The 14,267-nt window shown below is 43.7% G+C and overlaps 1 protein-coding gene across 6 annotated transcripts in view; it reads right to left on the bottom strand.

Moving 5' to 3' along the window:
- Positions 1 to 7,252: 7,252 nt before the first annotated feature.
- Positions 7,253 to 14,267, bottom strand: part of TEX14 (testis expressed 14, intercellular bridge forming factor) — a 142,594-nt gene continuing 135,579 nt past the window's right edge. For all 6 annotated transcript variants that reach the window (XM_055386735.2, XM_055386733.2, XM_055386734.2 and 3 more), the window contains 4 exons: positions 12,092 to 12,184; positions 10,026 to 10,135; positions 8,372 to 8,423; positions 7,253 to 7,620 (listed from right to left, as the gene is read on the bottom strand). In XM_055386735.2, coding sequence (XP_055242710.2) covers positions 7,584 to 7,620; positions 8,372 to 8,423; positions 10,026 to 10,135; positions 12,092 to 12,184 — 292 coding nt within the window. In that variant the 3' untranslated portion in view covers positions 7,253 to 7,583. The remainder of the gene's footprint in view (positions 7,621 to 8,371; positions 8,424 to 10,025; positions 10,136 to 12,091; positions 12,185 to 14,267) is intronic.

Here is a 14,267-nt window from a genome sequence, read left to right as displayed (position 1 = left end):
ATTTCTTACAATTCTGGATGCTGGGAAGTCCAAGGTTGAGAGGCCACATCTGGTGAGGGCCTTTTTATTGCATCATAACATGGTAGAAGCCTTCACAGGGCAAAAGGGGCTCACAAGAGAGAACCAAAGTGGCTTTTATAACTAGCCAACTTCCATGATAACCCATTAATCCATTAATGGGTTAATACATTCAAGAGGATTGAGCGCTCATGACCCAATCACCTCTTGAAGGCCCACTTCCTAATACTATTGCACTGGGATTCAGTTTCAACCTGAGTTTCAAGAGGATAAACATTCAAACCATAGCAATGAGTTTTAACTTGAAGTCGGCCCTTGGTTCATTCACAGTCCTGAAACTTTGCTTAGGGCACTCTTAAACTATCATCTCAGGGTAAGCTGTTGGTGGAAGGGCTGAGGCAGGGCTTGCTTGTCTGACACTCCAACATAAGCTACTGTGTTTTACTGTAAGTACGCAAATTAATGTTTAGTATGATCTTGGGAAGGTCATGGAACCCTCTTTGGGTAGTCTCTTCTTTTGTAAGTAGTAATAATATCCAACTTTTAGGATTATTGTGAGGATTAAAAATACTCAGTTACCAAATATTTGTTGAGCACCTAATATGTGCAGATTCTGTGCCAGGATCTGGGGATACCTCAATGAACCACCCAGACATGATCCCTGGCCTTGTGGAACTTAACAGTTGTATGTACCACAGGTGGTGGTAGAACATTCTATTAGCTTTTAAGTGTGCTACATGCTATGAAATAAAAATGTGGTTACGGGCTGGGCACGGTGGCTCACACCTGTAATCCCAGCACTTTGGGAGGCCAAGGCTGGCGGATCACGAGGTCAGGAGATCAAGACCATCCTGGCTAAGACAGTGAAGCCCCATTTCTACTAAAAATACGAAAAATTAGCCGGGTGTGGTGGCACGCGCCTGTGGTTCCAGCTACTTGGGAGGCTGAGACAGAAGAATTGCTTGAACCTGGGAGGTGGAGGTTGCAGTGAGCTGAGATCGCACCACTGCACTCAAGCCTAGGTGGCAGAGCGAGACTCCATCTCAGGAAAAAAAAAAAAAAATGTGGTTATGTGTGTCGGCAGGGAGAGGGCAGGCAAGGAAAAATGCGAGTATCTTACAGAGGGCCCTAACCTAGTCTAAGGTTCATAGACTTCAGGAAAACTCCCTGAGGAAGTGAAGTATAAGTAAATTAAGAACCGAACAATGAGGTACCTATGAGGAAGGACATTCTGGGCAGGGAGAACAGCATGTGCCATGAGGTATTTGAAGAACTGAGAGGAATCCAGTTATGTCTAAGAGCTAGGGGCAAAGATCTTAACAAGGAAATAAAACAAATTTTTTTCATGTTAAAAAGATCATTGTAGAGACAAAATTAGAGAAGAGAGAGTATTAAAGAAATCTTGAAAAAAATGTAACTCAGTTTGTTTTACCCCACTCTGTCCTCTTATTTAGAACCTTCCACTGGATTTCCACTTTTTGCCATGGTCTATAATTCCCCTGCTCAGTCTCCAGCCTCACTTCATCTCCTGTCAGCCTCCCTACAGGTTATTCTACTCTACCAGCCTCCCCCCAGATTAGTCTCCTCCACCAAACCGGCCTTCTGCGGCTCTAATTTGGTGTTTCCTGTGGGGCCTTTGCACTTGCCATTCCCTTGCTGGCATGTTCATCTCCCAGAGTCACAAGACTGGCTCCTTCTCATCATTCCAATCAAAGCTCAAGGGTCACTTCTTCAGATCAACTTTCCCTTGAAGAGCCCTAGCTAATGTTAAGTTGCTCCCCAACCCAATGATCACTGTAACCTATTTATTTTCTTCCTAGCATTTACCGTTTGTTCATTTAACTCCAGGACGGCAGGGACTCTGCTTTGTTCGCAATCACCCCAGCACCTAAAGTAGTGCGTGGAACATAGGAGTCATTCAAAAAAGATCTGTTGAATGTGAGACTGGATGGGAGCAGCCACTTCAAGAGGCTGTTGCAATGGTCCAGGGAGGAATTAATTATAGTCTGGATTAGTGTAGTGGCAATAGAAATGGAAAGAAATGGGTATAAAAGACATAGATTTTAGAGGCCTCTTGAATAGCTGGGAGTACAGGTGTGCACCACTGTGCCTTGCCAATGATTGATTTTTTTTTTTTTTTTGAGACAGTGTCCTGCTCTGTTGCCCAGGTTAGAGTACAGTAGCACAATCATGGGTCACTGCAGCATTGAACTCCTAGGGTCAGGCAATCCTCCTGTCTCAGCCTCTCGAGTAGCTAGAACTACAGGTGCATACCGCCACACCTAGCTAATTTTTAAATATTTTATAGAAACAGGGTCTTGCTATGTTGACCAGGTTGGTCTCAAACTCCTGGCCTCAAGCAATGCCCCCACCTCGGCCTCTCGAAGTGCTAGGATTACAGATATGAGCCAAAACACCTGGCCTAATTGATTTTTTTATGTAAGGAGTAAAGGAATGGAAGGAGAGTCAAGGATGACTCCTGTAAAATTTGTTATTTTCTGGTTAGAGTGGCTGACTGGACAGCAATACCACTGATTAGAAGGGGAATACTGGAGGTGGAGAAAGTTAAGACTATGAGTTCAGTCCAAGTGGAGACATCAAATATATGGGTAGTAATATCAGCTAAGAAGAGAAATCTAGTCCTAGACTACAATACAAATCTGGGAGCTGTCAGTGTATATATAGACACTAACTGAAGCCATGGGAGTGAACAAGGTCTCTTAGGAGAAGAACTTGCAGTGACAAAAGATAGAGGTGGAACCCCCAAAGGAGGCTGAGGTGGAGTAATCAAGAGAGAAGGAAAACCAGAGTGTGACATCAGGAAAGCCAAGGGAGTAGGCAAAGAGCAAATGACAAGGAGGCCAAAGTGTCCATCAGATTTAGGAGTAAGAGTCGCTGTGATTTTTTTTTTTTTAAGACACCGTCAAGCTCTGTTGCCCAGGCTGGAGTGCAGTGGCAGGACCTCAGCTTGCTGCAACCTCCATCTTCTGGGTTCAAGCGATCCTCCTGTCTCAGCCTCCTGAGTAGCTGGGATTACAGGCATGCACCACCACACCCAGCTCATTTTTTTGTATTTTTGGTAGAAACAGGATTTTGCCATGTTGGCCAGACTGATCTCAAACTCCTGACCTCCGGTGATTCACCTGCCTTGGTCTCCCAAAGTGCTGGGATTACAGGCATGAGCCACGGCACCCGACAGAGTCACTGTGATCTTAAATGACTGCTAGAGAATGGAAGGAGTAGAATTCAGAATCTAATGGGCTGAGGAGCTAGTGGGAGGTGAGGCACTAAAGACAGCAGGTGTAGACAACTCTCTCAAGAACTCTTGTGGTAATGGGAGTAGAGAGATTAGACAGTAGCTGGAAAAGTAGGTGAGATCCAGGAAACGCTTTTCAAAGTTAGGAAAATCCAAGTGTGTTAATGCTGATGAAAAGAAAAGAAGCAGCCAGGCTCAGTGACAACAGCCTGTAGTCCCAGCACCTTGGGAAACGGAGGTAGGAGGATTACTTGAGCCCAGGAGTTTGAATCCAGCTTGGGCAACATGGTGAAACTCTGTCTCAAAAAAAATGAGGGGTGGGTTGAAGCTACTGAAAAGAGAAATTATAAGCTGGGAAGGATACCCCTGAATGGACAAAAGATGATATTGGCCAAGGACAGGAAGAGGGACACCTCCTTCAGTATAACAGGAAGAGGGACACCTCCTTCAGTATAACAGGAAGGAAAGTGAAAAGAATAGGTGTAGAATAAGTCCATCTCTAGTGCAGGGCAGACTGCTTCACCTACAACTGTTGTTCTGTTCTGCACAGATAGATGTGGCCGTGTTAGTAGTTTTGGTTTGGTGGCAGGCAGCTGAGTTCATTCCCATCTGATGGCTTCTATTTTTTCTGTAAAGTTGGAGGTAAAGTCATCCGTTGAGTTTATGCAGGCCGGGCGCGGTGGCTCACGCCTGTAATCCCAGCACTTTGGGAGGCCGAGGCAGGCGGATCACAAGGTCAGGAGATCGAGACCATCTTGGCTAACACAGTGAAACCCTATCTCTAATAAAAATACGTAAAAAAATTAGTCGGGCGCGGTAGCGGGTGCCTGTAATCCCAGCTACTCAGGAGGCTGAGGCAGGAGAATGGCGTGAACCCGGGAGGCAGAGCTTGCAGTGAGCCGAGATCGCGCCACTGCAGTCTGGCCTGGGCGAAAGAGCGAGACTCCGTCTCAAAAAAAAAAAAAAAAAAAGAGTTTATGCAAAGTGAGGGATGGAAGTCTGAAATAGATGATGAGAGTGGGAGAAGAAGCATACTAAAGAAACACAGTAGTCGGGCATGGTGGCTCACGCCTGTAATCCCAGCACTTTGGGAGGCCCAGGCAGGCGGATCACTTGAGGTCAGGAGCTCGAGACCAGCCTGGCCAACATGGTGAAACCTTGTCTCTACTAAAAATACAAAAATTAGCTGGGCGTGCTGGCACGCACCTGTAGTCCCAACTACTCCAGAGGCTGAGGTGAGAGAACTGCTTGAACCCAGGAGGTGGAGATTGCAGTGAGCCGAGATTGTGCCATTACACTCCAGCCTGGGTGACAGAGCAAGACTCCAACTCAAAAAAAAAAAAAAGAAAGAAAACACAGTGGGGCTGCTATGTGCAAGAAAAGGATTAATGTATATAAGGTAACTGGCACATCATAGTTGCTCTATAACCAATAAATAATACCTGCCAACATAATCGTTAATATTGGCCAATATTACAGTCACTGGCCAGACAGAAGAGTCTACTCTGAATAAAGGAGATTACAATCCTTATCAGCAGGAACTTGTATACTAGGACTTGTAGCCTTTATGAATACTAATAATTAATGCCGTAATAATGTAGCTCATCATTTATCATGATATGTCTGCTATTGGTCCTTTCATTTGTACATATGTTGGTTTTGTCTCATCAATTAGAATATGTTTTTTGAGAGGAAGATGGTGTATTTTAAATCCCTGTATCCTTTAAAGTTTCTTCACCCAGGCCAGGAGCAGTGGCTTGCACCTGTAATCCCAGCACTTTGGGAGGCCAAGACAAGAGGATCACTTGACCCAGGAGTTTGAGAACAGCCTGGCAACATAGGGAGACTTTATCTCTACTAAAAAATTTTTTTAAATGTCCAGGCACAGTGGTTCACACCTGTAATCCCAGCACTTTGGGAGGCCAAGGGGGGTGGATCACCTGAGGTCAGGAGTTCAAAACCAGCCTGACCAACATGGTGAAACCCCATCTCTACTAAAAATACAAAAATTCGCCAGGTGTGGTGGCAGGCGCCTATAATCCCAGATACTTGGGAGGCTGAGGCAGGAGAATTGCTGGAACCCGGGAGGCAGAGGTTGCAGTGAGCCGAGATCATGCCATTGCACTTCAGTCCAGGTGACAACAGCGAGACTCTGTCTCCAAAAAAAAAAGCCAGGTGTGGTGGCCCATGCCTGTAGTACCAGCTACTTGGGAGGCTGAGGTGGAAGGATCACTTGAACCCAGGAGTTCAAGGCTGCAGTGAACCATGATCGTGCCACTGCACTCCAGCCTAGGCAACAAAGCCAGATCCTGCCTCTAAGAAAACCAAACTTTTCTTCACCTGGTATTATTTATAAACTAATTTGTTTTCTGGTGGTTTTCCTCTGGTTACCATAGCAAGCAACTGTTTCCTTACTTTAAAATGGTCAAATAGATTTATACCTTCTCATTTTATCTGTGCAGGCTAAAATTTCTGAGTGAAAAGAAGTATGAATATAACCATCCACAACAAGAACTATTCAGTTTTCACAAACAAAAGACCTACTATTTACTCACCAAGACAGAATAATAACATGTTAGCTGGCTAGTACTGCACAACAGCACATAGCTTCTAAGAAAATGTTTTTATTTATGGCCAGGCACAGTGGCTCACGCTTGTAATCCCAGCACTTTGGGAGGCCGAGGCAGGCAGATCATTTGAGGTCAGGAGTTCGAGACCAGCCTGGCCAACATGGTGAAACCCGTCTCTACTGAAAATACAAAAATTAGCTGGGTGTGGTAGTGTGCACTGTGGTAGTGCACACCTGTAATCCCAGCTACCCAGGAGGCTGAGGCACAAGAATCACTTGAACCCAGGAGGCAGAGGTTGTAGTGAGCTAAGACAGTGCCACTGCACTCCAGCCTGGGCAACAAAGTGAGACTCTGTCTCAAAAAAAAAGAAAGTAAAATGTTTTTATTCATTATGAAGATTCCAAACTGGAGGTAGATGAAGGTATATAAAAAATCTGCATGGCCGGGCCTCAGGCCTATAATCCCAGCATTTTGGGAGGCCGAGGCAGGTGGATCATGAGGTCAGGAGATTGAGACCATCCTGGCTAACATGGTGAAACCCCATCTCTACTAAAAATACAAAAAATTAGCCGGGTGTGGTGGCATGCGCCCGTAGTCCCAGCTACTCAGGAGGCTGAGGCAGGGGAATCGCCTCAACCCGGGAGGTGGTGGTTGCAGTGAACCAAGATCGCGCCACTGTACTCAAGCCTGGGTGACAGAGTGACTCTGTCTCAAAAAAAAAAAAAAATCTTCACATATGCATCTGGCCAGTGGTCACAACAGGCTAATTTAGAGACAATGCTATGATCTTAGTGGTACAATACAAAATATATGGAGATAATATTTGTTCACCTTAATGAGTTCAAACTATCTTAGGACTTTACTGCTACCTGTACTTACTTTTTTTTTTTTTGAGACACGGTCTCACTCTGCACCGAAGCTGGAGTGCAGTGGTGTAATCACGGCTCACTGCAGCCTCAACCTCCTGGGCTCAAGTGATCATCCCACCTCAGCCTTGCAAGTAGCTAGGACTACAGACATGCACCATCATGTCTGGCTAATTTTTTAATTTTTTATAGTGACAGGGAACTCCCTCTGTTACCTAGGCCAGTCTCGAATTCCTGGGCTCAAGCCATCCTCCTGCCTTGGCCTCCCAAAGTGCTGGGATTGTAGACGTGAGCCACCACATCTGGCCACTACCTGTACTTTGATTGTGTGAGCCAATTCTAGCTGGAATGGGAATATGGCACTCTCAGCCAAGTGGATGGGCTGTAGTTCTGTTATGAGACACAGATGACTGGTACCAGTATATATAATAGGTGGTAGCGGTAGCTGCATATTTGTCAGAAATTGAAGCCTCTTTGGGTGGCAGTTCTCCCCCCAACTCCCAATAACTCAAATTCAGAAATATATCTTACACAGCAAAATCTGTTATTAAAATTAAACATTTTATTATATAACAAGAGTTAAAGTTTTTGAAAATTAACATCAACAAAACCAAAGCCATTCTAGGCACAACCAAAAATTTTTACAATCAAAACTACCTCTCACTTTTCAGAAATCTGACTGAAAACAAATGGTTGAATGTGCTGCTAACAGAGAGGGCCAAATGATGATGTCTATTGTGGCAGCTGAACAAAGTGAGACTTACAGAACTGGAAATGCTGCCCTGACAGCAACTGAAGCAGAAAGAGAAGAAAGGAGCTTACAACCAGGACACTCAAACTCAGGCCAGGAGTCCATCTATGATCCAATTCCAGTCAGTCTGACAAGTCACTCTGATCCAGCACGATTATCCTATGCACATGTTTTTTAAAGAACAAAAAAGGAAGTTTCGAGTTGGTATGTGTGTTTTTTAAAGACACAAACCACATCCTCTTTCTATTCAATTAAATTCAAGGGAAAGGAATTTTGGTCTTTATAATCAAGGGCGATTATAACCAACAGTGTGTCATGGAAATGCAAAATGACTACAGAGCAATTGACAGCAGCATCTTCTGTATTCTCTCCATATTAAACCTGTTCTTTTTTTTTTTTTGAGACGGAGTCTTGCTCTTATCCCCCAGGTGGAGTGCAATGGCACGATCTCGGCTCACTGCAACCTCTGCCTTCCGGGTTTAAGCGATTGTCCTGCCTCAGCCTCCTGAGTAGCTGGGATTACAGGCGCCTGCCACCACGCCCGGCTAATTTTTGTATTTTTAGTAGAGACGGGGTTTCACCGTGTTGGCCAGGCTGGTCTCGAACTCCTGACCTCAGGTGATCTGCCCGCCTCGGCCTCCCAAAGTGCTGGGATTACAAGTATGAGCCACCGTGCCTGGCCTAAAACTGTTCTTATGCTGACTCTATCACTTATTGAATCAAAGTTGGCATTAATTTCACTTTATAGTTTAATTAACTATAAACACTAACATTTTAAAAATTAAGCAACTTTGTCTAAATTGGAGTCTTTGTCATTAATGTGTATTTAGACACTGGTAAATGTTTTTAAGTCTGCTTCTGTTGTCTATAAACATGACTTTTGATCTACAAACATCTGATATTTCATTACCTGGATGATTCGGACCAACCTAGTCGCTTCCAAAAACAGGATTTTAGTTCATCTTGATGAAATATAAGAGGAAGGAAAAAACAACATGATTAATTTCTAGGTCAAAGGGTGCCAGTATTCATATTAGTGCTCCCTCTAATTTAGAGTAGACTGTTTTACCTACAATGGTTGTTATACTCTGCCAGATAGACTCTTTCTAAAAACACAGTTAATGGGCTTCCCCTCCTAACATTCTATAGTTTTCTGCCACAGCAATGGGCGCTAATGACACTAATTCACAAAGTCCCTGTATTATCTTCTCAGTGAAATCAATACTATTAATAGCTAAATGCCTACACGTTCTGGGCCCTGTGCAGTCAGGGTTCTGGAGGAAACAGAATGTACCCATGGCTGGTTCAAATAAAGATCCTTAGTGAAGTGACTACATACAGAGGTTTATTTAGAGTTAAGGGAACAAACAAGGAATGTCAAGGCATCCAGTGATTAGCAGCAGTGGGAAGCCTAAGTCTGAAGGAACTGAGTGTTGGAGATGAGAGGTCAGTTACTAGACCTTAATGAGAGCTGGAATTGGGAAGAATGGACTGCCTACAGATGCCGCACTTGTGGAGGGACACCACTTCTACCAGGCACAAGGTGCTGAAGTAAGCAGTGAGGCAAAGTAATACCCCAAATTCTCTCTAGCCCCACTAATCTTCTGCTGGGGCCTGTCATTGGCAAACAGGAAGCCCAGGAGATGCAGTCCACTAGGGTCAGCATTCTGGGGCACAAAGCAGGGCAGAGATGGGGAGAATGAGAAGGAAATCAGGAAGAGGTGAAAGGAATACCAGATGATCTCAAAGAGTTAAAGTCTCTTACTTTCCTGAGTAGGAAGAACTTAAATATGGGAGAGCATCATTGTAAAGGGCATATCAGAAGCCTTCAAGATCTATCAAAATAGTTTTAAAATTAAGGTTAATTTATAATTTTCACATTACTTGTAGACTCCATTTAAATTCCATAAAATATGATTTATTACTGGATTTTGAAGCATCTATGTGAGCTAAATTTAAAACTCTTTGGAAGACGTTGGACAATTAGAAGCAAAACATCGGCCGGGTACAGTGGCTCACACCTGTAATCCCAGCACTTTGGGAGGCCGAGGCAGGCAGATCACCTGAAGTCAAGAGATCGAGACCATCCTGGCCAACCTGGTGAAACCCCGTCTCTACTAAAAATACAAAAATTAGCTGGGCATGGTGGCATCCACCTGTAATCTCAGCTACTCAGGAGGCTGAGGCAGGGGAATCACTTGAACCCAGGAGGCAGAGGTTGTGATGAGCCGAGATCGTGCCACTGCACTCCAGCCTGGGCAACAAGAGCGAAACTGTCTAAAAAAAAAAGAAGAAGCAAAACGTCTCCCCAGACAACGTGCAAGATAATGATGATGAGACTGGGCAAAAGCTTGCTTTGGAAATAGAACTGGATGTTATTACTGTTTTTGTGATAAAGCTATGATTGGCAATTAACAGAAAACCTGAGCTGAACTGCAAAGAAAAATAAATTATCAAAGGTAGGAGGATTATGTATAGCATCTGGGAAACATTTCTAAATAACTTTGAAGCACATCAAAGCCCAAGGACTACAGACTACATTATAAACATACATTAATTCATACCTTCTTCAGAAGTCCCTAAAACACCCTCTGATTTCCTTCTCTCTGGTGTAATGCTATCTTCCCTTTTTCTTTTCTCTTCACCAACTTTTTGATCTTTGATATTTGTCTCCCTGTAACAACAATTATTTGGGGAATCAAAACGTATACACAACAGCCAAGAAAACAGGACTGTACTCAAAACAAAAAACGAACAACAACAACAACAACAAAACCATATAATAGCTAGCACTAACAAGAGTGTTCTCTATGGACCAGGCATTGGTTTAAGTGCTATAATTTAACTCATTTAATTCCCATAACTATATAAGGTAGTTACCACTGCCATCCCCATTAAGCAATGAGGAAACCGAGGCACAGAGAAGTTAAATTACACACCTAATAATTCCCAGAGCTAGACTCTGACCTTAAACTCAGTCTGCCTTAGACTCTGCTTTCAACCACTATGCTATACTGCTCCAAAGTAAAAAAAAAGGCATTTTACTTAAGTTTTGATTGGTGTCCCTTTCAAAACCATCATTTATTTTATCATCTTATCTTCATTTCCCGAAACTCTCTCCTAAGTGAAATATGTAAATAATTTAAGTACCTCAAAATTTAAGACCATGTTTGTCAATCTATTAAGCAGAAACCATCCCCCCGACCCAACTGGAAACTCCTTATAGGCTGCAGAGCCATCTTATCCCTCTTTGTGGTACCTCTAGCCCCTAGCACAGTGCTTTGGACGTTGTCAGTGCTCGCTGGATGCTGGTTGAACCAAAATAACATTGTTTAGGGATTCTTCTGTTTTCATTTGGTGGATAGTCAAAACAAAATATGTAAAATGAGAGAGAAAATAAAGCCAGCTAGAGTGAAAAGAGATTTTTTCCCCTCTTAATATTTTCCCACTAATAGAATCACAGGTTCAAGAGTTGGAGGAGGCCTTTGGGTTATCTTCCGCCCCCGTTCAAATGCCCAAGACAGGGAATCATCCAGCCACTGCCTGAGCAGCAGTAACCATTACTAAAGTAAGTGTAAAGGCAGGCAGCTGTTTCCCTTTATCAGATAGCTGTGGCTATTAGGTTTGTGCTTTATTGAATAAAAAATCTGTTACTCTGCAATTTCTAGTCACTAATCAGTCTTCTAGGGCAGACAAGTAAGCTGACTCTCTTCACTTTGCAATATTTCAGGTATTTGAGGGCAGCTATCAAATTCTCCATTCCATCTGCCTTTCTCAGGCTGAGCCTCTCAGCTCCTTCAGCTGTTCTCATATGACATGGTTTCCAGACCTCTGACTGTTCTGTGGCCACACTCTTGTGTTTGTTAATATCCCTTTTAAAATGTGATACCCAGAATGGAGCCCCACATGTGTCCTAGGACTCCTCTGAACAGCACATTACCGTCATCTGGACAGTACATTTTTATATATCCAGCATCAATGCTGCATTGACCTTTTCAGCACTTCATCAAACAGGCCTCACAGAATCATTGCCCATGCCTTCCTCAGGAAGAATTTCTTGACTTCTCATCATGTCTCAAGATGCATGGCTCATTACTGGGCATACAAAAATAAGACATACTTCTTGCCCTCAGTAAAATTATAGTGAGCAGAAGCTTCTGATGAAAACTTCTCCAGTTAGACCAGGTCTCACACATTCTGTAATTTTGGATCTTTGACCTTTATCTTTTACAGAATCTAACATTTCCACCTGTCAAGATGATTTTGAATCCTCAGTCTATCACTCATCACATCAGCATTCATTCCTAGATTTGTGTTATCTAAAAATTTGATAAGCATACCTTTTCTGATTTAATTCACATGACTGATGAAAATGTCAAAGGTAGCAGGGCCAAGATACAGCAAACTTAGAAGCCTCTGTCTATAATGATATGAATCTGCTAATCAATATCTTGAGTACTGTGGGTGGTCAGAGGAAGAGGGGCAAATATAAGTGCAGACAGGTGGAGTCAGGGCTGGCTTATCTAAACCAATGTAATGCCATCACCAGGCATTCATTCTCCAAGAAGTCTAAAAGCTAGCCCCACTTCCTGAAAAAGAAGAAAAGGATTCCCCTTTGGGGAACAATAACCTTTCAGAGCCCTTGGGAAGGTCTTGTAGCTCCACGCTCTCCTCAGGTGGCTGCAGCCATCTTTCCAGGTCCTCATCCAGAGTAGAGTGAGCTCTGTTTAAGGACAAGTGAAGAGAATGGAGACAACAGTCATTTCCCATCCCCCTTGACAAAGATGCATAACACTTTAGAGTAGAAAGGGACCTTAAAACCTGTGTTTTCACTATACGTATGAAAAAACAAGAGCTCAGTGAGATTGTGTCTGGAGTCATAGAGGTCACTTAGATCTGACTGAAATATGCACTGGTCGGGTGCGGTGGCTCACACCTGTAATCCCACACTTTGGGAGGCCAAGGTGGGTGGATCACCTGAGGTTAGGAGTTTGAGACCACCCTGGCCAACACAGTCCAACCCCATCTCTACTATAAATACAAAAATCAGCCGGCGTGGTCGCGTGCGCCTGTAATCCAGCCACCCGGGAGGCTGAGGCAGGAGAATGGCTTGAGCCTAGGAGGTGGCAGCTGCAGTGAGCCGAGATCACACGACTGCACTCTAGCCTGGGTGACAGAGCAAGACTCTGTCTCAGAAAAAAAGAAGAAAGAAAGAAAGAAGAAATATGCACCAAAATAGTCCTTTAACCCCTTGACAAAAAGCCTCAGCACCTATTAAGATCACTGCTTCCCCAAGTCTGATGGTAGACTCTGTCTCAATTCTAGGTCACTGAGTTAGTTTTCTACCTGAGGCTAGAACTATACATGCTTTCCTACATGTTTTTCCAAGAAAAGGCTAGAAGATGCAGGGTAGAGTATTTTAAGAATGCCTGAAAATCCTGCTCATCTGAAAAAATGTCTTCCACTCTGGCTTGGTGCCTAGATTGATCATTCACAGCACTGAGATGACTGAGCATCTGTGGGGCATCTATCTGTGGCCAGCACTGCTGGCCCTTTTGGAAGAGGAAGAGACAACAATAACAATAGCTAACTTTTGATCACGTAAAAAGAGCTTAATTTTCTTTTTTTTTTTTTGAGACAGTCTCGCTCTGTCGCCCAGGCTGGAGTGCAGTGGCACCATCTCAGCTCACTGCAACCTCTGCCTCCCAGGTTCAAGCGATTCTCCCGCCTCAACCTCCTGAGTAGCTGGGACTACAGGTGTGTGCCACCATGCCTGGCTAATTTTTTTATATATAATTTTAGTAGAGACGGGGTTTTGCCATGTTGGCCAGGCTGGTTTCGAACTCCTGGCTTCAAGTGATCCACCCACCTTGGCCTCCCAAAGTACTGGGATTATAGGTGTGAGCCACTGCGCCTGGCCCCTGTAATGCCAGCACTTTGGGAGTCCCAGTTGGGTGGATCACTTGAGCTCAGGAGTTCGAGGCCAGTCTGGGCAACATGGCAAAACCCCATCTCTACAAAAAATACAAAAATTATCCAGGCATGTTGGCATGAGCCTATAGACCCAACTACTTGGCAGCTGAGGCAGGAGGATCACTTGAGCCCAGGAGATCAAGGCTGCAGTGAGTGGTGTTCATGCCCTATTGCACTCCAGCCTGGGCAACAATGTGAGACTCTGTCTCAAAAAAAAAAAAAAATTGCACTAAAATATTACTTGTTTTGACTACTGAGTTTTTTTGGTGCTCCCTTCAATTTTGTATCCAAGGAGTCTATCTCCTGAGCTCACCTTAACCTAGTACTGGCCCCGAATAATGATAGTTCAAGAGAAGTCAAGAGGCAGAGAAGGTGAGCTGAAGTAGTTTACCCTACAACACAGGTAAAAAGAGCTCCAAATCAGGAACAGAGCCAGGTTTCTTGAGGCAACCTTGTACTTTTAGACTGAATTGTCTGGAAGACTGCCCCCATTTTCTCTTCTAAGGCCTTTAACTAAAATGTTTTGAAAGAGACTGAAACTTGTGTTTGCCTAACAAAATGAAGTAAAAATAAACAAACAAAACCCTAAAAACAACTCAAGAGAAAATAACAACAAATAACCCTATCAAAAAATAGGCAAAGAGCCAGGCATGGTGGCTTGCACCTGTAGTCCCAGCTACTTGGGAGGATGGGGCAGGAAGATCACTTGAGCCTAGGACTTCAAGTTCAGCCTGGGCAACATAAAGCTCATCTCTAATTTATATATATATATATATATATAGAGAGAGAGAGAGAGAGAGGGAGAGCAAGATCATACATATGTATGTATATAG

This window comes from Gorilla gorilla, chromosome 4 (assembly GCF_029281585.2).
Source record: "Gorilla gorilla gorilla isolate KB3781 chromosome 4, NHGRI_mGorGor1-v2.1_pri, whole genome shotgun sequence".
Taxonomy (NCBI): Eukaryota; Metazoa; Chordata; class Mammalia; order Primates; family Hominidae; genus Gorilla; species Gorilla gorilla.
Note: the sequence above shows the minus strand (reverse complement) of the source record. Positions and strands in the feature narration are given on the sequence as shown.